The 22,778-nt window shown below is 42.2% G+C and overlaps 2 protein-coding genes across 2 annotated transcripts; both read left to right on the top strand.

Annotated features, from left to right (window-relative positions):
• Positions 1-8,531: 8,531 nt before the first annotated feature.
• LOC147427135 (uncharacterized) lies at positions 8,532-9,475 on the top strand. Its single transcript, XM_086498515.1, has one exon. It carries the CDS (start codon positions 8,702-8,704, stop codon positions 9,473-9,475), a length of 774 nt encoding a protein of 257 aa, XP_086354641.1. The 5' UTR covers positions 8,532-8,701.
• An 88-nt stretch (positions 9,476-9,563) lies between these two features.
• On the top strand, positions 9,564-10,377 carry LOC147427134 (uncharacterized). Its single transcript, XM_086498517.1, has one exon. It carries the CDS (start codon positions 9,564-9,566, stop codon positions 9,993-9,995), a length of 432 nt encoding a protein of 143 aa, XP_086354643.1. The 3' UTR covers positions 9,996-10,377.
• Positions 10,378-22,778: the final 12,401 nt, after the last annotated feature.

Genomic DNA, 22,778 nt, shown 5'->3' with positions numbered 1-22,778 from the left:
ACTCTGAGATGCTTGCATGAGGGCATTTTGCGTGACCATACCATCTCTGGCACTGAATCCTTCTGCAAAACCTTGCTAGGAGATCTATTTATAAGATGAATAGCTGTTGATACAGCTTCAACCCAAAACCTATTTGGCATTTGTGCATTAGACAACATACTTCTGACCTTCTCTTGTATGGTCCTATTCATCCTCTCAGCAACACCATTTTGAGGAGGATTGTAAGGAGCAGTAAGTTCACGTTTTATACCTTTTGACTCACAAAAGTCCTGAAAGGCCTTTGAAACATACTCTCCACCATTGTCAGTGCGTAAGCATTTAAGCTTCTTGCCACTCTGATTCTCCACAAGTGTCACAAACGTTTTGAAAATAGTAAACGCTTCATCCTTGTGCTTGAGAAAGTAAACCCATACTTTCCTCGAGTAATCATCTATAAATTTCATAAAGTAAGAAGCTCCCCCTACAGATAGGTTAGGCATAGGTCCACACAAATCACTATGAACAAGTGCCAACTGTGTATCTCTTCTACTGCTTCTATGCTTATGTGGCTGTTGTGTTTTCTTACCATACAGAAAATGTTCACAGAATTCAAAATCATTAAATGAAAATCCATGCAAATAACCAGAACGAGACAAGATTTCCATTCCCTTCTTGGACCTATGTCCTAACCGGCTATGCCACAAAGAAACGTTCGGCTGCTCGGTTACATTGATTACATTTTTAGAGACATTTGATACATAAATCATGTAAAGTCCTCCAGACTTTACTCCATGTGCTATTGTCATAGAACCCTTGGATATCTTCCACATGTTCTGTCCAAAAGTGGTGACGTAGCCAGCATCATCAAGTAAACCTGTGTTGATCAAGCTCTTTGTAATTGCGAGAACATGTCTCACATTTTTCAGCATGAAAGAAGAGCCATTCTGAAACTTCAATTGAACATCTCCAACACCTAAGATCTCACATGTCTTCCCATTGCCTAACCGAACATGATCTTTAGTGGTCACATAAGAGGTAAACCACTCCTTGTTTGGAGACACATGAAGTGATGCCCTTGAGTCTATAATCTAGTCACTCAGTGCATTTCCATCAGATGCTGTAAGAAGAGCTGAGTCCATTGTATTCTTCAAGAAGTAGATGTCTCCTGACACTAGACTGTCATCCTCTGCAATAGTGTTTGTCACATTTATTTCTTGAATCTTCACTGAGGACTTGTTCTTCTCACCATGGTCTTCAGCTTTCTCTTTGCCTTTTTCTGCTTTCCATTCTCTGCAGTCTCTTTTCATGTGACCCTTCTTGCCACAATGGTAGCATTCTATGTCACTCTTGCCTTTAGCACTGCTGGACTTACTACGAGATTGATTCCTCTTTCCACTTTTGTACTTTTCTTTGGTCCTTCCCCTGACAACTAAAGCTGTTCCTTTTCCTTTGTCCATTGTCTTTCTATTGGTTTCTTCAGTAAGCAGACTGCCTTCTACACCTGCTATGGTCAAACCATCTGGAGGTGCAGAATTACTCAAAGCTATGCGAAAAGTGTCCCAACTTTCCGGCAATGTGATCAACAGGAACATAGCTCTAACAGGTTCATCAAACTTGACACCTTGAGCTGACAACTGACTGTAGATGGTGTTGAATTCATTCAGATGATTGGACATAGGTGTCCCTTCTTTCATCTTCAAGTCAACAAGCTTCTTAGGCAAGTATACCTGTGAAGCTGCACTCTGCTTCTCATAAAGATCACTCAGCTTTGTCCATGCTTCATAAGCCGACATCTCGTCTGCTACATTGAAGTAAACGCTTTCTGCCAAAGTCAGCATAATGGTAGAAAGTGCCAATTCATCCATTTCGCTCCATTCATCTTTGTCCATATCTTCTGGTTTTATCCCCTTGAGCTTTATAGGTTTTATCTGCTTCTTTTGTACCAACACGTGCCAAATCTGCTTCTTCCACAATGGAAAATTGGTTCCATCCAGCTTCTTGATATTGTAAAGAGCAGTGTCCTGTGATCCAGCCATAGCTACGCTTCACAGTAGTTTACTTTCCTGGGAAAAATTCAGTAGAGTTTCCCCTGTAAACTGACCTCTGAACCAATATCAACCTGTCAAATGAACCAAGAAAGCTTCAGATTCTGCATAAATTTCGGCAGAGTCTCCTTTGTAAAATGGCTCTGGTGTACGAAAAAAACAGACCAAAAACAGCTGAAAAAACCACTGTCTCTCTAACACTGTAAGCTGTGGGTAAACCTGTACTCCACCTGTACTATCTCTCACTATCCTCTAAGCATAAACTGTGACAATGCCTCAACGGCAGTAAAGCAAAGATGCAATCCCAACTGTCTAACTCACAATCAATACATCCTAGCTGCCTATCTAAGGGTGCTTGAGGGATCGCTCCAAGACTTGTATCACCGAAAGGATCTCAACATTCGAGAATCCCCCAGCTCAATAAAACCTCACTCGACCTCAACAAAGGCTGCAGTAAATCTGACAATACATAGACTTCCCTCAAAGTCATACATCCACAAATTTCCCACTATATGCTGTAACCGTTGCGGTGGTTGTTTGCTGCGTGACTCACAGCGAGCAAACCCTCAACAGACATACATCATCTCTGACAATACATCCCATGTGGAAGTACCTGCAATGTCAGGATGAAATCTGGAATATCAAGCAGCAAACACAAGCTACCTGATGAACTAGTGGATGTCGCCTACAGTCTGTGTGTAGATGCACCCGTGTCGTATGTGACATGCCTCCAAGAACTGTGAGCCATCCTTCGATGTGTAGACAACCACAAATCAGCACTCTGGGAGTGCCGACATCCTCAGCACCTGCAGTCGTAGGCCGAAACCCCAAATTTGCAGAGTCGGATCTGCACCTGCCAAGACCACGTAGTCGAAAATGGTCTACGTAGAGCTTTGTCGAAGCCGAACGATGGCCGAGATGACCTCAGAATGAAATTCTGAGAACACCAAGCCCTTGGGGCTTTCCCACAGGATTTGGGGCCGTGTATTCGCCTGTCGAATCTCACTCCAATCTGAGCAGGTGACTCTGGCTACCTGCAAATGCTGCCTCGAGCCTCGATCTAAGTTGTGATACCAGTTGAAGGAGTACGAGCGGAAGTGCGACGCAAGAGAGAGTGCGAGAAGAAGAGCACGACGATATGGTGAACTCGCTCTACTATAATGTGTAGAACATAGTGAGTTCTTATTAGGTTTTTACAAAAGAATATGTGTACATGCCTGGCGGCCCGCCCACTTACCTGGGCGACCACATTGGGCTTTATACCCCAACAGAGACATCTTTGTTCCGAAAGAAATGAACAATTTCATTTGAAGAGCCGGCAAAAAGGAATCTTTTTTAGAGACATTTGTGAGGTTAATTAGGGGTATTTTAAAAAATTTGCCAACATTGAAGGTCATTTTGGGATTTTGGCAACACTGAAAGGCTGAAAGGTGGGTGTTTTGGGAATTTTGGTAAAATGCCTTTAAGCTATAATTAAACTAAAATATTCTTTTGGTAAAAGGCCTTTAGGCTATAATTAAAAGAAAACGTCAAAAGATACCTGGCGCAGGAGTACGACTTGCTAGCCGTAGGCGGATGAGCTTGGGCAAGCAGTTTGCAGGAGGCGCAGATCAGGCGCAGCTCTCCAATTTTTGGCCCCTCACAGCAACAACGTTGTTCTGTAGCAACACAATTGTGTGTGTGTGTGTGTGTGTGTGTGTGTGTGTGTCTCTCTCTCTCTCTCACACACACACACATACACGCTTAATTTCTGTACACGTAGCATGGCGGTGGCGGTAGTCTAAGCTTATTTCTTGGCCTTTGATCCCTTAGTGCCTTGTGAAATTTGAATGTTTAGCTCCAAAAATGTTTAAAATTAAATTTTGTTGCCACAAGCATACCTCCTTTTGTCAAAGTGGACATGTGGACACAAAAGCTTAGCAAGATCAATAACATTAAGCCAGTGGCTTCAGTGCTAGCTGCTTGCGCTTCTAGCAGAGAGTGTGAGGGGATTAGTGGCAAACAACTCAATGTCGAGGGAAACGTATTAGGGAATATTGCCACTAGTGCAAGTCATGGTCTGATGAGCCGTTGGCTTCAGAGACACTCCTTGTCTAGCTCTGTTGATAGTCTATCTAAAATTTTGAAGAGACAAGCATTTCGAAATGATCTGTAGGCAAACAGAAACATCTCTCACGACCAATTCAATGCAGAATATGGTGTCCATAGGAGCTGGTTAATGTGTAGCTCCAAGGAGATGCAATGCTCAACATTGCAGTGGAAGTCAAGGCCTAGTCAATCATGCAAGTGCCTACATTGCCGACCAGGATCAAAAGAATAGTCAAAGACCAGAAGCGGAAGCTAATTCTTTTTTAATCCACACAAATACATTTGCGCAACACCTATTGGTCTCCAATAGCAGTTCAGTGATGGCCATTCAACAAGTGGGTGGGATAGCAAAAACAATATGACCAATATTGTGGCATGTAAAGAGCTTCTCTTGCTAAACCGTGTACAGGCAGTAGCCAACGCGGGCGCAGTTGAGATTAGCAACAACAATATACTGCAGTGTTGCCAATAAACATGATTTGATGGTGGATCCTATGAGCAAAGGTCCATGTATGCAATAGACATCAGTTTGGTATTGTAGCCAACACAAACCCTCATTTTCCCTTGGAGGAAAGCTACTCCAAGGCGGGCAGTGAAAATTTATTCACATCTCCTTAAAGGTCTTTTGTGCAATAGGCGATCGAGGTAGAAACTCAATGTAGCAGCTATAGTATGCTGAACGGGCCGAGTGCAATTATTACCAATAGCGACTTAACATTCCATAGTGCAAGGCATGCTGTTGTTAATATATTATGTGAGTGCGGAACCAATTTCTCCGTCAAGAAGGTAGATTTTATCTACTGTTGAATGCATTTTTCCATCTCAAGGTTCAAGATTATCTTATTTTGTTATACACTCAATATATCATATATGCTGGGTGCCAAGCACCCTCTTGTGCAAATACATTCCTCATGATGCTGCATTTTATCTCGATTTTCTTGTAGAGGTGAGTCAAATTTCTTTGCATCTCTTACTGGCTTAGCATTTAAGATCCATTACATCGGAAAAAGTTCGAGGAGTGTTATCTGGACAGAGGGCATTAGAAAATTTCGTAGGTCATTTGGAGGGCCTTGTAAGAAATTGTATTTCTCTCTCTAGAAACTTTTTATAAAATGCACTTGCACCTTGTGAGTACGTCCAAAAGGACAACCAGACACTCTAAAAAGTAGATTTATATTCCCAATCGTCCTTGAAAACGGTCACTTTTTTATTTAATGCGAGCTTCTTTTTCAGGAGGCAGGTGCGGCGCATTCAATGCAGCTTACGTCATCACTAAAAGTTGAAAAGTCACAAACTGTCAAATAGTGATAGATTTTAAGTCTTTTGACACCACCAATGCGTCCAGAACGCCAAAATACCCTAAAAATGAATGTCTACTTGCCTCATTCTGACAACCGGAGAGGCAAAAAATGTCAAAAAATCCCAAAAAATTGGCTTTTTACTTAAGGCGCGCGAGGAGGCATTTCTAAATTCTAGAATGCCCCTCTGCGCGCCGTTAGCACAAAGCTCCTTTTAGTGATTTTTGGACACTTATCTTTCCAAAAAGCCCTTTTTTAGAGGTTTTTGGACATTTTCCTCTCAAAAAGCTCCCTAAAAAGAGGAAAAAGGGGCTTTTTACTAACGGCGCGCGAGGAGGCATTCCAAAATTCTAAAATGCCCCTCTGCACGTCGTTAGTTCAAAGCTCCTTTTAGTGATTTTTGGACACTTATCTTTCTAGAAAGCCCCTTTTTAGAGGTTTTTGGACATTTTCCTCTCAAAAAGCTCCCTAAAAAGAGGAAAAAGGGGCTTTTTACTAACGGTGCGCGAGGAGGCATTACAAAATTTGGAATGGCCCTCGCGCGCCGTTAGTAAAATGTTCCTTTAGGGCTTTTTGACATTTTTTTGCCTCTTTGGATGTCTGAGCGAGGCAATTGGACATTCATTTCTAGGAGATATGTGCGTTCCGGACGCATTGACAATATCAAAAGTTTCAAAATCTTCCACCACTTGATAGTTTTGTGACTTTTTGAGTTCTAGTGATGACGTAGCCTGTATCAAATGCACCGCATCTACCTTCTGAAAAAGGTGCTCGCATTAAATGAAAGAGAGTGCTCGTCTTCAAGGACCACTAGATTATTAAATGAGGAGAGGGACACCTTTTATATTTTTGTTAATATCAATCTATTTTTCTACGTAACGTAGGCTCTTCTCTCATTGGAGGAGCTTATTTTCCTCTCTCTTCCAAAAGGCCCTCCAAAAGACCTCCGAAATCTCCTAATGGGTTGGTTGGGTGTTGTGGATTGGAGGGTTGCCAGGGATTGAGAAAGAGAGTTGGCCACATGGGGTGGCGGCGGCGACATCAATTGGACTGAACATATGAAATCTGGTTGTATGCAAAAAAGGGCTAGATTTCTCGCATGCTTCATGCCGCCACCACAATTGCATCATTAACAGAACTACTAGTACCTTTGTCATAAGCACTAGATTCTGCATCTTTTGGAGGGATCGCACCTTGACAACCTTCAACTTGCATCCTTTGACTAGAGATATTAGTGCCCCTTGCATGCGGAAAGTGGTTATTGGAGGTCCAAAATTGATGGATCTTTAGAGCGGCAACAACAAGACTTAGCAACATTGCATCTATAGTCCATTACTAGTTCAAGATACCAACCACGAATCAACAGTATCCCCTCTCTGTTCATGAGACCGATGAGTGATATTTGGACATAAAAGAGGCAAATATTATAATTATAGACGAGCTATCCATGTTAACCCAGTTGACTTTTGACCTTATAGTAAGAAAAAATATCAACGTAATAAGCGGTACATTGGCAGATCCCTTTAGCAAAAAATGTGTTTGCTTGCTCGGTGATCTTGCCCAACTATTCCCAGTTTGTAGTCACGCACGGAATCTTTGTAACACATGCCATATCACAAGCTCAGTCCATTGCCTACATGCAACTTTGTACAAGATGTCATGCACTGGACCCTGAACTGCTTCAGTTTTTTACCATTATTCGTGAAAGAAAACCAGTTTAGACGAGATCAAATGTACCTTGGGTGCATGTATTATAGATGAAGCTCATGTGCATGACTACATCAACAACTCTGCTACGATAATTAATTTGTACTCACAGATCGGACATCCAACACTATAACAACCTTGCCTTGAATAAGTTGTACAATCAAACTAACATTACAAAAGTTGAAACAAAGACAAACGGAGGTAACATAAATGTCCTTCAGGAGTGGCTTCTAGACCCTAAGTTCAATGAGCTAGATTTGATCGCAATTGGCGTGTGCTGCATGATTATTCTATAGATGTTATATAGTAAGGCCCACCAAGCAAGACTAGTTCCTTGATAAGGAATAACTTTACTAATTACGTTAAATCGTAGTGTAATCGGCTTATATCTTGAATAGAAGCTCTCATGAGGGTTGTCGTAGCCACCCCAAGTTTCAAAAGGAAACCCAGATGAGCTTATGAAGCTCTTCATTATATTGAAAGTACCATCCTCTATTTTGAGCGAGTGAGAGTGACATAACTTCCTCAAATGGCATTGTCGTGCTGGATGGTTGGTACAGGTGGGAAAATGGGGGCAACATCTATGGTCACAAACTCGGGGTATTGCAATCGAACCTTTCTAGGTTGTCACATATGAAGGCCGCTTTGTTCCACATATTAATTTCTAGGGAAAATTACCGAAACACCCCTCTAATTTGTGAAAATTCACAAAATACCCCTCAGATTTTAAAAAAGTCTCAAAATACGCCCAATATTTTGTCATAAATTCTTAAAATGCCCTTCGAATTTTCCAAAATTCCCTTGGTTGTGAGATTAAATTTCTCCAAAGATTTTCTTTTATAGTTTTTCATAAGAAGGCTGATTGTCTATAAATACAAGATGCTAAAACTATAACTTGAGTTGGTTATGTCGGTTTCGGAGATGAATTGCTTCGCTATTTTTTGGACATAATTGACTTCTTTGCGAGGTAATTTGTGACCAATTACATGCTAAGCACTCAAAAACGGATCTCAATTGTCACAACGTAATAAAGATTAGAAAAGCTTGAACAATCCAACCAAAATAGACACAGAGTATTTTGGAAATTTATGAAATTTGAGGGGTATTTTGAGAATCTCCAAAAATTAGAAAGGTATTTCGATAATTTCTCCTATTTCCTATCTAAGGAATATATTCACTTCATTTCCTAGTTAACATAAGATTTCTCTATATAGGGAACTCAGTGACATATTCAATTTCTTAGTCAACAATAAGCTTTCTCTATGTAGGTAACTCAATTTCCTTAGTTGCACTATTCGATTCCCTAGTTGGTAACGTGCTTTCTCTAGATATATGATTTTTCTTAGTTATACATAGGGAAAACGTCTCCTCCTATCTAGCAAGCCCTGCATAAACACGGTTTTCATATATAGGAAACAAGTTAAAGCTCCTTGTGGATCATCGTCACGTTATTGTGCCCTGACTGGTGAGCAGCAGATCAAGCAGGAATATATTGCACGGGATGATCGTCAGTGGTTGCTGCTCCCTTCCGGTCACGTCCTTGATCTGATTCTGGATAGGCTTCCTGTGCGGGAGCAATGCCGGATGCAGTGTATTTGCAAGGGCTGGAATAACCCGGGTACTTTGAGATCTGGCGAGGAGGAGGTCTGGTTTGTCATGGTTCGCCCCCCCAGGTTATATATGGCCCTAATGACAGGCGCCTGGTGTCACGACCCCACAGGTATGGAAATCTTGAATGGCGCTTCAGGGCCTACAGCAGCCGCGCCGGAGAAGGGCTGGCCTGGTCCCCCGTATCCCAATCGTCACCATTCCCAGCTCTCTGCCTTACTGGGCGGCCGCAATTGCTCGCAGTACATAGGCCAGAAGCACATGTTTTTTGGTGGAGATCGCTCCCTTTCTGACTACCTCTATCTATCCTCTGCGGGAGGCCTCTTCTCGGCCATGGTGTGCTCATATGACTTCATCGTCTTCAACTGCCTCACCGGTTGTTTCAAAGTGCTCCCACCTCCCATCTTTCGCACTGGATTTATAAGAAAGGCTACCCAGTTTTTTCTTCTCCATGACTCTCTCTGGATGGGAAGGATCCAAGCTGCTACTACGTCCTTCTCCTCTCTGCTCTGGAACGGCCATCTTATTTCGAGTTCGTTGAATCTTGGAGCACATGCTGGAAGGCTGTTCACAACCGCCAGGTTCCGTTCAAGTCAGGGCCGTTGCTTTTGTATCCGCTCATCATCCGATCAGCTGAGCTTGCTAGATGCGGATTTCTGGTGGCTAGAGTCGTCTGAAGACGGGGGCGAACATTGCTTGCTTGCGTATCATACATGCAGCCCTATCGGCAGGAAACCAGTGAGGGTATGAACGGTAGGCCATCGATGGGAGAGGGAGTGGCCCAGTAACCCAGTTTAGTCGTGAAGTACGAAGGTAGACTTTTTCTAGGTCAGCTCCGATGGTGCCAGAGTCAGATTTGGAGTGTGGGAGACGTTGCAACCAGCACCGGGACAAATTAGATGCTTGGGAGTTCTTGCTACCTCCACCTAGGTGGAGGTCAATAGTTACTTTGAGTACAGCAGTTTTTGTGCTGATGGGGGCATTTTTTGTATGTCACATTGCAATACGAAGAATCGGCATTGTGTGCCACCTCTGGTGTTTGACATGCGTCGGAATACTTAGTACTCCTAGCCGCTTGCAAGGAAGTTTGGTTGCATCTCTCTGCTTCGGCCTAGCTTCACTGCCAAACAGGACATCTCTACAGGCATTACGGCGGAGAACTGGGAATAAGCAGGTTGGACAGGATGTGCCAAATCCAAGTGGGAAGTGGGTGGGAGATGCAGTGAACAACGAATTGGGATCTGATGCCATGCGGGAAGTGCAAGCGTGATATCACTTGTTGGGAGGCAGGTGCCCTTCATATGATTTGCTGCAGCACTTGTCTGTCTGAAACAGGTAGGCAAAGTTGGCTGTGTAACTTCAATCCGAATAAGGTTTTTTGGGTGTTGATGGGATATAGTGTGGCAATATCACCCGCCGCTAGTGAAAGGGGGTTCAAATGAACTGCCCAAAGTGATCCCATTATTTATTTTGGCTTTTAGGTATTTACTTTATTTATTTGTCAAAGTCTAGGTAGGGCAATTTACTGAGGTGGGTCTATATGTGACCTCTTGCCCCCATCGGATATTCATTGTCAAAGTTGATTGGTTCAGGAGACTCTCTCTCTGGATAGTTTCCTACAACGTTAAAATTCTCTTCTTCTTCTTCTTCTTCTTCTTCTTCTCTCTCTCTCTCTCTCTCTCTCTCTCTCTCTCACACACACACACACACACACACACACACACACACACTTTTCAATAGATTCGACATGGTCCGACGTAGTTCTATGCCCATAGGTATTGGGCCCAAAGTTGGTGTCCCTTTCCGTATTTATTTTTATATTAACAATCGAGCAAAGTACAAATTCCACGGGTTATCTCCGCTTAGTGCTTCTCCTAGGTAAATCTGAGAGGGAAAAGAGGCTCTAGTTACAATTTATAAGCCCATGGTCTTCTAAAAGAAGTACATGAAAAGCTTTAGGTTCTAAAAGCATCTGAGGCCCAAAAGCTACCGCTCTCAGTAGCCAACGTAAATTACGTAAATTCGTACACAATGCCACGTTAGTAGCCAACGCGTTTTCATGTGGCATCATGCATGTCCACCAGGAAACTCACAGAGTTAAAAGATTATAAGTTGTTCCAACTTATAGAGTATCCATCGGATGGGGCCCTTGGGGGCACATAGAGATTATAAAAAAAGATGTTGACGTGGCAATGGCTGTATGGACGCTTCCAGATTTTTCATTGATTGATAACGTGGCACTTTACGAATTTTTGTAAACTATGGAAGTTTTCACTAGCGCCAGTTTTTGGTCCAGGATGCTTTTGAATTGATTGCTTTTAGGGCTTTGCTTTTGGGCATCCCTTGTACTCTTTATAAGAGCCCTTGGGGCCTCACTCTACTCATTGAGACTGACGTGCCGATGGACAGGGGAGACTAGCTACCCCAAGGTCCCAGGGCATAAGGAAAGAACGGAAAAGGGAATCAGCTAGTAGATCAGAGAACTCCCCAGGTCCAGGTGAGGTGGACAGGGAGCCTGAGGAGCAACCTGAAGGGAAGGGACCGAGGAGATTCTTGTTCAAAACAAGTATTGGCATACATGGAAAGAAAAGAGAAAGGTAAAGTGAACGGCAGTTCTTAGTCAAGAACTATCCGGCATTGGATGCAAAGTAGATGATGGAGGAGGACCTAGCATATACTCCTCAGATTGGGAACTTTTCCTTGACGCTTTTGGTCTAGCTTCGACTATTCCAAGAGATAAGCGGGTTGAATATGGTGCAGGCGGGACTACACAAGAGGGGAGTTACTCCGCTCCTTTCATAGATTATCTAGATGGAATAAAGTCACTGACTTTCTTTGGATTTTAGGGATATTGATGGGGCTGACAATAATCTTCTGGATTACTTTATAAAATAAGTACTTCAACATGGGAATTCCCGAAATGATTTTGATTTAGGTGTGTTCTCTCATGTGAGTAGTGTCTGAGTGCATGTTTAAAAGATGAAATGACTTCAACATTTCGGTCTTGAGGTTTCATATGAGATGGACATGATAACAATAAGAATTAGTCAATCCGACATCAGTGAGATCCGGTGTGGATCTAGATGCGATTGCTAATAAACACGTTGCTAAGAGATCATGGCTGAGATCTTGATGGACTTTATGTGATTTGATTTTAATGTGATGTGGATTTGCACTTACTGTAGTCTTTGTGAAGGTGTTGGATTTGTGTCGTCTAGTGCTTCAATACTTGCCACAAATCTTTTTGCCAACATTGTTAAATCCATAATTGTTCTCGGGGGTATATTCTAAAACCAAGTCAAAGCCTTACCCTCCAGAGTCATTTTGAATCTTCAAACTGTGTATAAAAGTCAAAAATGCTTTTTGCCCTTAGTACTTGCTTGAAGCTAGCTAAGTGGTCATATGGATCCTTAGATCCATTGTATTTTTTGACCCATTTTTAAAAATCTATTGGTCTGACTCTCCTATTTAGCTTAACCCTTGCTCTCTTGGTCGATGATCCTAATTCTAAGATATCAAACCAGTCAGTTGGAAATAGTGACTCGTATCAGGGTGAAAGCATGTTAACATGTCACGCTTTTTGTGCTAGTTAACATATGCCAACAAACACATATTGTAAGCATAACACATATATAGGACAATCATGTTTTTTCAAGTATGTGGGCCACCATCATGAATTATACAAAGTGTATACTTGGACTTTGAAAAAATGAATCGTAATATTTTTAAAATCTCTAACAGTTAAGCTTAGCCGTTATGTTGAGGTAGTGGTGTAGTCATGAAGCATGGAGGGAAGCACAGTGCAGGGGCCACAAGTCAGAGAGAAGGAGGAAAGTGATTGCGAGCTACAAGCAGGTCTACAGTAAGAGGCCAGTAGTCAGCCCAAGTGGAGGATAGCTCACCACTAGAGCCAACCACGTCCGACAACAATCTTGACAGTACTCCACTGAGAAGGAAGTCGAGGGGCAAAGGTTCTATTGCTTCTCCTCCACCCTGCAAAAGATTGAAGGCTTCTAATTCCCAAGGATCCCCAATGTCAAAGTACATGCATGCAGGGAAGGGGAAGCAGGACTTAGGTACTCTCTCTCTCTCTCTCTCTTTTCAATGAGGGGGCCACATTTGGAAGTTGTAAATCAAGCAAAGCATGACACGTTTCTCCAGCATGCCCCGACTACTAATCTGTTAGTGAATCCTCTTACCCATGAGAAAATTGTGTTGCTAAGCATATGCTGCAATCAACATAGAGGACTATGCAGTCAACTTATATGCTTGTTTTTGCAGTAGCCCCTAGCTGCAATCTAGTTGTGGATTCTCTCACGCTAATCAGGTGCTTGTGCATTGTCTTCGGCATTCAAGGTGCATGCTTAGATGATTGCATCTAAGGAGAGCCCGCGCAATTGCCTGTGTAGAAATTACTTGACAGCCCTATTCTAGTGGGGTTCTATAAGGTTTTAATCTTATAATCATGTGTGGTGTGTAGGCCAATGGGAAGCTCCCAAGCTGAATATCCCGCTGCAGGAAAATTTTTGTGTAACAGCAGAAGAGTTTAATGTTGTCCATGGCCTCTCCATGGACGATGTTGACTTCAAATTGGTGAAGTGGGAGCAGATTACATATTTGGAGTCGTTCACTGTATTCAGAGAGACAAAGGATCGCAACAAATATCGCTTCAAATGTAGTAGCATTCGTAGCGACATGTACGACCAAGTACTTCAGCTGCACTACAGGGTGTGCCAGAAGGCCCCCACCAACATGGAAATTAATTCGGCTTTTTCGAAGGGTTTTGTAAAACAATTCAGTCCAGTGGAACTTGCAGGTGGCTCAATCATGCAGTTAAATTGCACCGAGTTTGTTGTCCATCATTTGCAATACCTTCAAGAAAAAGGATACTACGATGCCCATATTGAAAAGTGGAGGGTGTGTAATATCCACCCCTCAAGTCAAAAAACAGAGGAGGGGTCCGCGGAAACAAAGGACGATTGCACTGGCCAAGTAGATCCAAACGTTGTTTCTGCTACCAAGGAAACACCCTCTCTATTAACAGCTCTCACAAAGTGACAGCAAGCCTGTCGTATTTTGGGCTCTTCAATTTGCAGCACATCATGAGTACAAGTGACCATCTCAGAAATCGACTGCAGGATGCTAAACAGTAGCTCAAGAATGCGGGTTTAGGAGCTTGAAGCTGTGAGGGTTCTGAAAGCAAGCCATGATATGGTCAGCCTTGTAGTACTTGCTATGAGACAAAAGATTCATGATGCTGAGAATGAATTGTGGTGTTTAGGCCTCACTGACAGTGTGGATGCAAGGAGAGAAATAGAGCTCAAGGTAAAGATCGAGACATTGAAAGAGACACTGGATGATTTGGGGTTTCCTCACAGTGAGGACACCCCCACTGCTGTTGATATTGACATAACCTATCTTCGTGTGTACGTGTCGATGGTTTTTGTGATTGAACCTTACGTTTTGAATATGTGCACAACTATCCTATGTACTTACCATGCTTCTGTTTTGATTGGTTTGTAGATTAATGTAGAGGTGCAGGAAGCGAAAGTGCACGCCTGCGATAGTCAATTGCAGCTACTCATGCAAATAAGTAGGATGATACAAGGCTCCTTCATCCCCACTGTCCTATGCAAGATAGCTATGGACACTTTTACAGAGTGTATAGAAAGGGTACACGATGGGACAACAAGCAATGTGTCTACTGACTGTGGTTTGCCACTAGAAGTACACAAAATCAGTGCAATCGTCAAAATGCTATGTGAGCATACCTATCACCTAATCTGCTTTGTTGTTGCACGCTCCCTGGGGATCGAATGTAGAGCTTCCACCTGCCAGCAGAGTATACCAATTGAATGGTGTGGCAAGGTCACAGGGAAAGGACCTCCAATCACACAAAGTTCTAGAAAGATAATGTTAAGGAACAATTATCCATCCTTGATTCCTACACTAGCCCTATGTATGCTAGTTAGCACAGAAGGTATGCTAGCTAGCTTAATGGGTATGGTGTCTAGCATATTGTGTATGGTAGTTGTCAAACCTAGTTATGCTAGCTAGCATACTATGATATATAGCTAGCATACATTGTCATGGTGGTAAGCATATTGTGTATGCTAAGCACCGCTGCTTATCCTAGCTAACATATTGTGAATACTAGTTGGCATTTTTTATATGCTAGTTAGCATAATGTGTATGCTAATAAGCATACCTTCTATGCTAGTTAACAAACTATGCATGCTAACTAGCATAGAGAGTTTCCCAATTAGAAACAAAGTATGCTAATCAGCATATTGAATATGTTAATTAGTGGCACAATGTGCTAACTAGCAAACAAGGTATGCTAACTAGCATATTAAATATGCTAATTAACATACCATGTATGTTAGTTAGCACACTGTGTGCTAACTAACATATAGGGTATGCTAATTAGCATATTTAATATGCTAATTAACATACCCTGTATGTTAGTTAGCACACTGTGTGCTAACTAACATATAGGGTATGCTAATTAGCATATTTAATATGCTAATTAGCATAGTATGCTAACTAACATACAGGGTATGCTAATTAGCATACGTTTTATGCTAATTAGAACACCGTGTATGATGGCTAGCATGCAAGTATGATAACTATAAAAAAAGGTATGCATGCATAAGCATACCTTTTTTTATAGTTATCATACTTGCATGCTAGCCATCATACACAATATTCTAATTAGCATAGAACGTATGCTAATTAGCATATTAAATATGTTAATTAGCATATCATGTTTTCTAGCTAGCACACAGATACACAATGTTCTAATTAGCATAAAAAGTATGCTAATTAGCATTTTAAATATGCTAATTAACATACCCTGTTTGCTAGTTAGCACACTCTGTTAATTAACTAGCAAGCAGGGTATGTTAATTAGTATATTTAATATGCTAATTAGCATACTTTTTATGCTAATTAGAACATTGTGCATGATAGTTGATGCCTTTCTTATAAGCTAGATGTGCCTTCTTTTACAGTTTCCATTTATATTTGTGGGTTACCTGCCCAAACCATATGGAGTTCTGCTGTAAAAAGCGTAAATTGTAAGACACCAAAGGAGGTGGACTTTGAGCTTGTTTGATCACCTCTCTAGAGTTCTACATTTTCTTGATGAGCTCAGATACTCTATGTTTAATGAGACAGGTTGTACAAATGATCTATCTGAAGCTGAGACCCCTCCGTGATAGACACCAAAGCCATGTATACACAAAGCACACAAGAGATGCAAGAGACATAAGATACCCAAGTTTTTGATAAAACTGCATTATCTCCGAGCAAGAAGTATATTGAAGATGCGGTGATTACAACTTAAAAGCTGAAGGGCATGATATTATAGATTGCTTCATAGGTTTTTGGGTTGATTGTGTACCTACCGTCTCCTTGGGATGTGCTCCATGGGTATTTTGATACATCGTACCAGATGTGAAAGTACATGGACGATGGGCTGCTTGTGGTCTAGCTTGAAGGTGTATGCATCCAATTATAGACCTTGCACAACGTATGAGCCTCTATCAATTGCATTGCCCCACTCATCAAGGTACCCCTTCTCCACCTTCTCCTTTGCTGCAACACACTTGACCAGGTAGAAATCCACATCCTCAACGTTGGTCAAAGCATCTAGATTTACAGCAAATGTGTCGCCAGCACATAGAGCTCTACTCAACACATCATGATGACCTTCGTACGTAAATTCATTGTAGATGGCTGCTTCATCTTCTGGCTCAGAATTTGACACAGCCTCATCAGGTAATGGCAACAGAGTATGATAATCCCAAGGCTGCACGTGAGCTTTATTGACGCAAAAATTCCATCTTCCATGCATGCATGCATCATAGAAGCATGCCAAGGCTCTTGTTGCAAGGGCAGTTGGATCCCTAGGGTTGTGACCACGAAGAGCATGCAGAGAGCAAGTTTTTTCCACAGTGTCACAATTCCACTTCACCTCCCTATTCACTTCCCCCTCTTTAACCTTCTAGAACGCACGGGCACATTCCCTTTCTTTTGAAGGATAGTGTGAAGGTGCTCCCTGCGAAAAGTTGGCTTGGCAATACGCAACTACGTCAGCTGCACATCGCAAAATAGCTCCATTAGGTTTTAGTTGTGCATGGGTCAAGGTTCTTTTCACAACGGCTCCTGCAAAATTATGCTCTCCTTTGCCATGATCTGATCCAAAGAAGAACCAGCTCATCCCCATCTCTGTGAGTCCACCATATCTTACAACAAAGTAAAAAGACCTGGCTTCTTTGAATTGCGAGGCCGCACCATCAAACCACACCCAATGTTGCTTAGGAGTGACACCCTCTTGTTGTCACCAGTCACGGTGTAGCATGAAGCAGTGTTGCACGAACAACGTGTCATGCACCTTGTCATCTGATATGAAGAAGTGGATGGTTTTGACTACCTGTCCTGCCATGTGGTAGTACGTTATGTGTACAAAAAATGGTTACTTGACTAGAGTACCAATGCATTGATTGAATCTCATTTTGTTCCTTGAAGGCATAATTATCTGCAAAATCAACAATTGACATGAGGACATCGTCCAAAAACCGAAGAAGGCAATCCTTGAATTGTTGTCCTTGCCATCGAGCCACATAGTTATGAGTGATAAAGAGCTCCAACTTTGTGCGCGTATGTCGCACATGTCAATGCAAGGAACTTGCCGATACACCGTGTGCAAGCCACAAATGGCTCCAAGCACACACCAAGCCTAAACTAGTAAGCTCAAAGAAGGCGATGGTGTGTCACTCACCGCTCTACGCTTGCTTCGTGGAGGATTCCTTGCCGCGAAGAAGAAGGAGACGCCGCTACGCCGCGCTCAACCGCTTCACCGCCGCCGTGCCGTCGTCGCAATGCTCGATCACCCACACACTCCCTCTCTCTCCCTCTCTCACTCTCTCTCTCTCTCTCACACACACACAAAGAGATGAAGAAGAAGCAGAAGGAGATGGAGCAAGAGCACTCTTCAATCGCACAAATGAGAGAATGAGTGAATTTTAGGTTTAGTTGACTTTTATATGAGCTCACTCCATTCACACTTGGGCGCCCATGCTTAGCCAACTAATCCCTTGAATGTTCCAGTTAGAGTGCGCCTCTCATCGGCGATCACTCTTACCCTTTTCCTATTGGACCGACAAGCCCAGTACCTGACTCTACCAAATAAATAATACAATGTCCGCCGTAGGTGATAGGGTGTCCGTGAGCCATGAGGGTTAACATGCCCCCCTTCTTGATGTAGATTCCGTCCTCGGAAGCTGTTGAGTTGAAGCTCGTTGGTCAAGGTGGCAGAGCATTTGAGATGAATGTTCTTAGCCTTCTTCAGTCACTGCAAAATCAAACAACATTGGCACAGTAATTGCATTCTCATAAGCGATTAAAAAGCATATGCAGTTTTAGGCAGACAAATTGATTGGTAACAGAATTTTAGACAATTTGTCAGCAATAAACATTAAATATCAATATAAACAGATGTAAAGGTAAAAAATTAAACAAGTCTGGGGTCGCTAATTTAACGGTCGAAAGGCACTAGAGATCGACTATTAATACCATGGGTAAGCTTCTTAATTTTCTCTGGTCAATTAAGTTGTTTAATCGCGAGAGCCAAGTATTTCATGTTCGAGGACTGACTAGAGGCTATACCTAGAAGACCTTGTAGTTAAGCTATGATAAAAGGAATTTCTCATGAAATCATCGTCTGACTGATTATTTTTTCTTTGACCCCCCAAAGTCTTTTCATAGTGATTTCATTTTGATGTGTGTGCTTATTTTGTATGCCTTGGGTTTTTTGCTTTTCAAGGAAAAGCGCCCACACTAGGAACCTCTAGGGCTCTAGTACCATAGGCGATACATGTGAGTGAAGTACCAAATCAAGCTAAGATTTCTCTTCCAGCTTAAGATTTTACATTGTGGCACTTTGATTTGTTTTTGTTTGTTCGTTTTCAGCATTTTAATTTTGTAACTTTTTAGGGGGTCATATAACACTGTTACCCTCCCCAGGCTCATCACATTAATAAACGCCCTTTATAATACTTAAGCTAAAGGTCAATAGGGTCAAACCCACTAGAAAGCCCTAGTACATTTCACACAATGCTACCTAAATTGGATTAAGAACCTAAGTAACCATTGATTATTAGGAAGGCATTCCCCATGGTATTAAGAGAAGATCTCTAACACCTAACTTGGTCAAACTAGCTTAGTCGGACTGCTTGATTTTTAAATCTAGACAAGTTCATTATGACAAAAAATTCATTGAATTTAATGTTTGATACTAAGCAAATGTGCTGGATATTATGCTACCAATCACAATCAAAGCAAACAATCATAGATGCAAAAAAGATAAGGGGCAATGCTAATGGACAAGAAACACCTGTTTGTGTTGATGGTCGCGCTTGATTTGAAAAGTGGATGAGAGAAGGATTCCATGAAGGTCCAAATTCTAACCACAGCAACACGTTCCTGTACACACTAAGAAACACAAAGAATACCTCTAGGAGGCACATCAGTGGGAAAAAGGAACTTTGCTAATCACTCAACTCTAAAACAGAAACACTCCTATCATACTAATTCTACCTACCCTCCATCACTTGAGTGATGAGGATCAAAGGTGTTTTATGACATAGGTTTCTGTTTCAGTGTACCGAATGCGAACGTGTAGGTCTGAGTCAATGTTTTGACTTTTATTGTGCATACTCGTTTGCTAATTGCTCTTGCTCTTTATTATTTTTGTTTTTTGTGAGTATAAGGCTTTATATATACATTCCCTAAGATTGGAGATTAAGAGGTCATGGAAACAAGGTTGAGAGGGAAGCAAGTGAATGATGACTGTTAGCAACCACTCCCCCCTTCCTTGGATAGATCATACCGTTTGAAATGAGCTCGTTACCCTTTGAAACCAATCATTCCAGTTGGTAATAGGTGAGGATTTTTGCCACTAGTTTTCTCTTACCTTAGGTGCCTCGTCAAGTTGCAAGGGTGGTAAGGTACTCTCCCAGGATCGAACTTGAAGTGGTTCATTAGGTGATTCTTGAACACTGGGAGGTGTGGATTCCTTTGTAGCTTTATGGAGGTCCACTATTGTAGGTTGAGGCTGTGGAGAAGCTTTTACCTCTATGGATGCATTATATGAGGAGCTAGAAGCTTCATGGGACTCCCCCCTTCCTGAGCTAGGTGGAACAAATCGTTCTTTCTTCGGTACCCAAACTAGCTCTGGAGTGGGTGTGTAGCATTCTGTGATTTTTTTCTTTCCACGATTGTTGATTTGTTTTGGAGCTACGAGATTGAGCTAACATGGGTCAGGTGACAAGTAAGAACACAATCTACATTTTGGCACCCAGATTTGATCATTTCCTTTATAGTAGCCTTGGGCTTCCAATAGTCGTTTAGGAATCCAACGCCATGTTTTCTTACTTTTCTTGGAGCGAGTGGGACATTTCTTACAAGGCTTTTGTTTTTTAGCACTAGCTATGGTCACTAAAGAAGATTTAGGGACCCACTTGTATGTTTTCTTTGTTATATGAGGATGAGTCTTGTCAGAAGCTATATACATCGCTTCTAGCATATTTAAAGGTGCGGGCATTTCATCCCTCTCAGGTGTTACCCAGGTCGTCCCCCTGTTTCCCCAAGTGTCTATGGTTGTTGCTAGGTGGACCCAATCCACATTGTCTGACTCAGTCATCCCAGGTAGTACATCCATATAAGGAGAATCTTCCCCAACATTAGTGTCCGCTTTACACGTGTAACAATACTGCAATGGGGCCGAGTGAACTGTGGTGTCAGATCTATGATCAATTATAAACATGTTTCCTAGAGGGTGTGCTCGACCCGTCACAAGATCCACTCGAATGACAGAATCTTGGAACTGCAAGTAGACATGGTTTTTGGACCAGTCATGCACCATTTTTGCTTCCCTCATGAAAGGACGTCCTAAGATCATCTCCGATGCCATAGTGTGCTTGGAGAAATCCATAACAATGAAGGTAAATTTTATTTTATGTCCAAAGACCTTGATCTTGAGATCTTCTAGCATCCCAATAGGTTTAACAATAGACCCAATGTCCATCTTCACTACTATGGTTGTGGTCGCAAGGTGAGGTCTTTCCATAGTTTCCCAACAATTTTTAGTCACAATGCTAACCCCAGCGCCACCATCAAGGATTCCCTTGACAGTTAATCCCTTAGTAGTGATTGGTATAGTCGCATTGGATTCATCACCCTCAAAGTATTGTCCCAAATTGTTAACAGGTATTTCTATAACAAGATTCTCATCTAGGTTGGGTTGTGGATCTAAGTGTTCCTCCTCTATTGGCATCTCCCCAGCTCCATCCATCTGTGAAAATTGTGGTAGCCCAAACTTCAGTTCTCCATTGAGGAAGGCTCGAAGAGCTGAGAATAGCTCGGGGTCTTTATATAGTTCGGACATGATGGTGGTTCTAACTTCTGAAGACATGAAATCCATCAATTTGGCAATGTTTAACGGCACCTTTTGGCCTTGAGTCCCTTGACGTGGGGAAGATGGGATCTCCATTTCTTCGATAGGATCAGGTAGTCCCTCTGTAAACATTCTTTCCATCAAGAAGTGAGTACGCCTACTTTCCCATGACTTTAAGTCACTTTCTTCTTGGATGACACTAGGTATGTCCAAGGGTCTATGGACTTGGTGAGGTTGTTGTTGCGTAGGGAACACGGTGTTTGTAATCTGGATCTTCCTAAGTGCTGGTTCTAGATCCCTTTGGGTATCTTCTACCAAACTCCTTAATTGTTTTACTCGCTCAATCTCCTCTATAGGGTTTGGGTAAGTTCCTATCTTCTTTTTGGATCCTTGCCATTGTGGCTCATGAAGATCTTCCTTGTTGGTTTCTATGTTAGTGGTCGTTTTGGTCTCCATGGTTTCACCTGAATCAGAATCCTCTTCAGCGTCGTTCATATATACGGGGTCATCACCAGTCCCTATGTTGGTCTTTGAACTGGGGTCTGACTTCGCTGCTTTTTGCGATCTTTTTCTTCGTGGTTTCTTCTTTTTCTGAGATTGGGCGATTGATGCCATGTCTCTTTCCTCAAGAATATAGTTTTGTTTTTGGACCATCGATCGTGTGAGTACGTTTAGTGGTACCACATGTGTACTTTGTGATGGCTCCTCGGTAACTTCAATCAAGTTTAATGGTGTGATCTTCGGTGCATTTGGATTATTTGGACATTGGGAAATCAAATGATCTATGCCACATCGATTACACATGAGTATTGGCATTGTAGACGTGATCGCTTGATTGGTTTGCATAAGAGTGGCGTTCTTTTGTATCCTAATAGGACATTTGGCTACACGATGTGGACCTTCACACTCATAGCATTGAAGAGGTGGTCTCTTAGCAGTGTAATTGATATTTTGGCCTCTTGCCGCAAGAGCAACTACTTGATATACAGGTTTGACTTGTCCCCAATAGTCCTCCATGTAGTATTGTGGACTTTCTTCAAGCACATCCATCCCATAGGCGATATTAGGATCTATATCTTCCTCATAGCCTTCCAAACAAGAAATAGATGACTCACAACCCACTTGATTCAGAGAAGTGATTCTCGGATGTGGTGGTTGTGGTCCTAGCACTGGAGGTGGTAAGGGTGTTGTTTGAACAACATTTTGGGCCCTAGGGACCATGTGTTTTGCTGTTTGTTCAAGAGGTGGGTCCGGCATCAATGTAGGCACTCGAGGTGTGTCTGTCCATGCTAAGGTTGGTCTATTGGCCATCGCGCGCTTAAATACTATGCAATCCTTAGCTTGATGACCATACCTTCCACATGCATTGCAGTTCCCATTGAATTTTACTCTAAAAGTAGGGCATTCACTGGTACTATGCGGTCCATAGCATACTGAGCACCATTGCTGCTCCCTTCTTGGATACATATGATTGTTCTACGGAGCACGATTGTCTTTGAGACTCTCTTGAATAGCCTTGGTGAGATCTGCTAAAGTCATCTCAGATATCTTTGGCTCCTTAGCAATAGGCTTTAGGGTCATTGGTTGATGCCC

This window comes from Adiantum capillus-veneris, chromosome 24 (assembly GCF_014529385.1).
Source record: "Adiantum capillus-veneris isolate H3 chromosome 24, ASM1452938v2, whole genome shotgun sequence".
Lineage (NCBI taxonomy): Eukaryota > Viridiplantae > Streptophyta > Polypodiopsida > Polypodiales > Pteridaceae > Adiantum > Adiantum capillus-veneris.
This window is presented reverse-complemented; position numbering and strand designations above follow the sequence as displayed.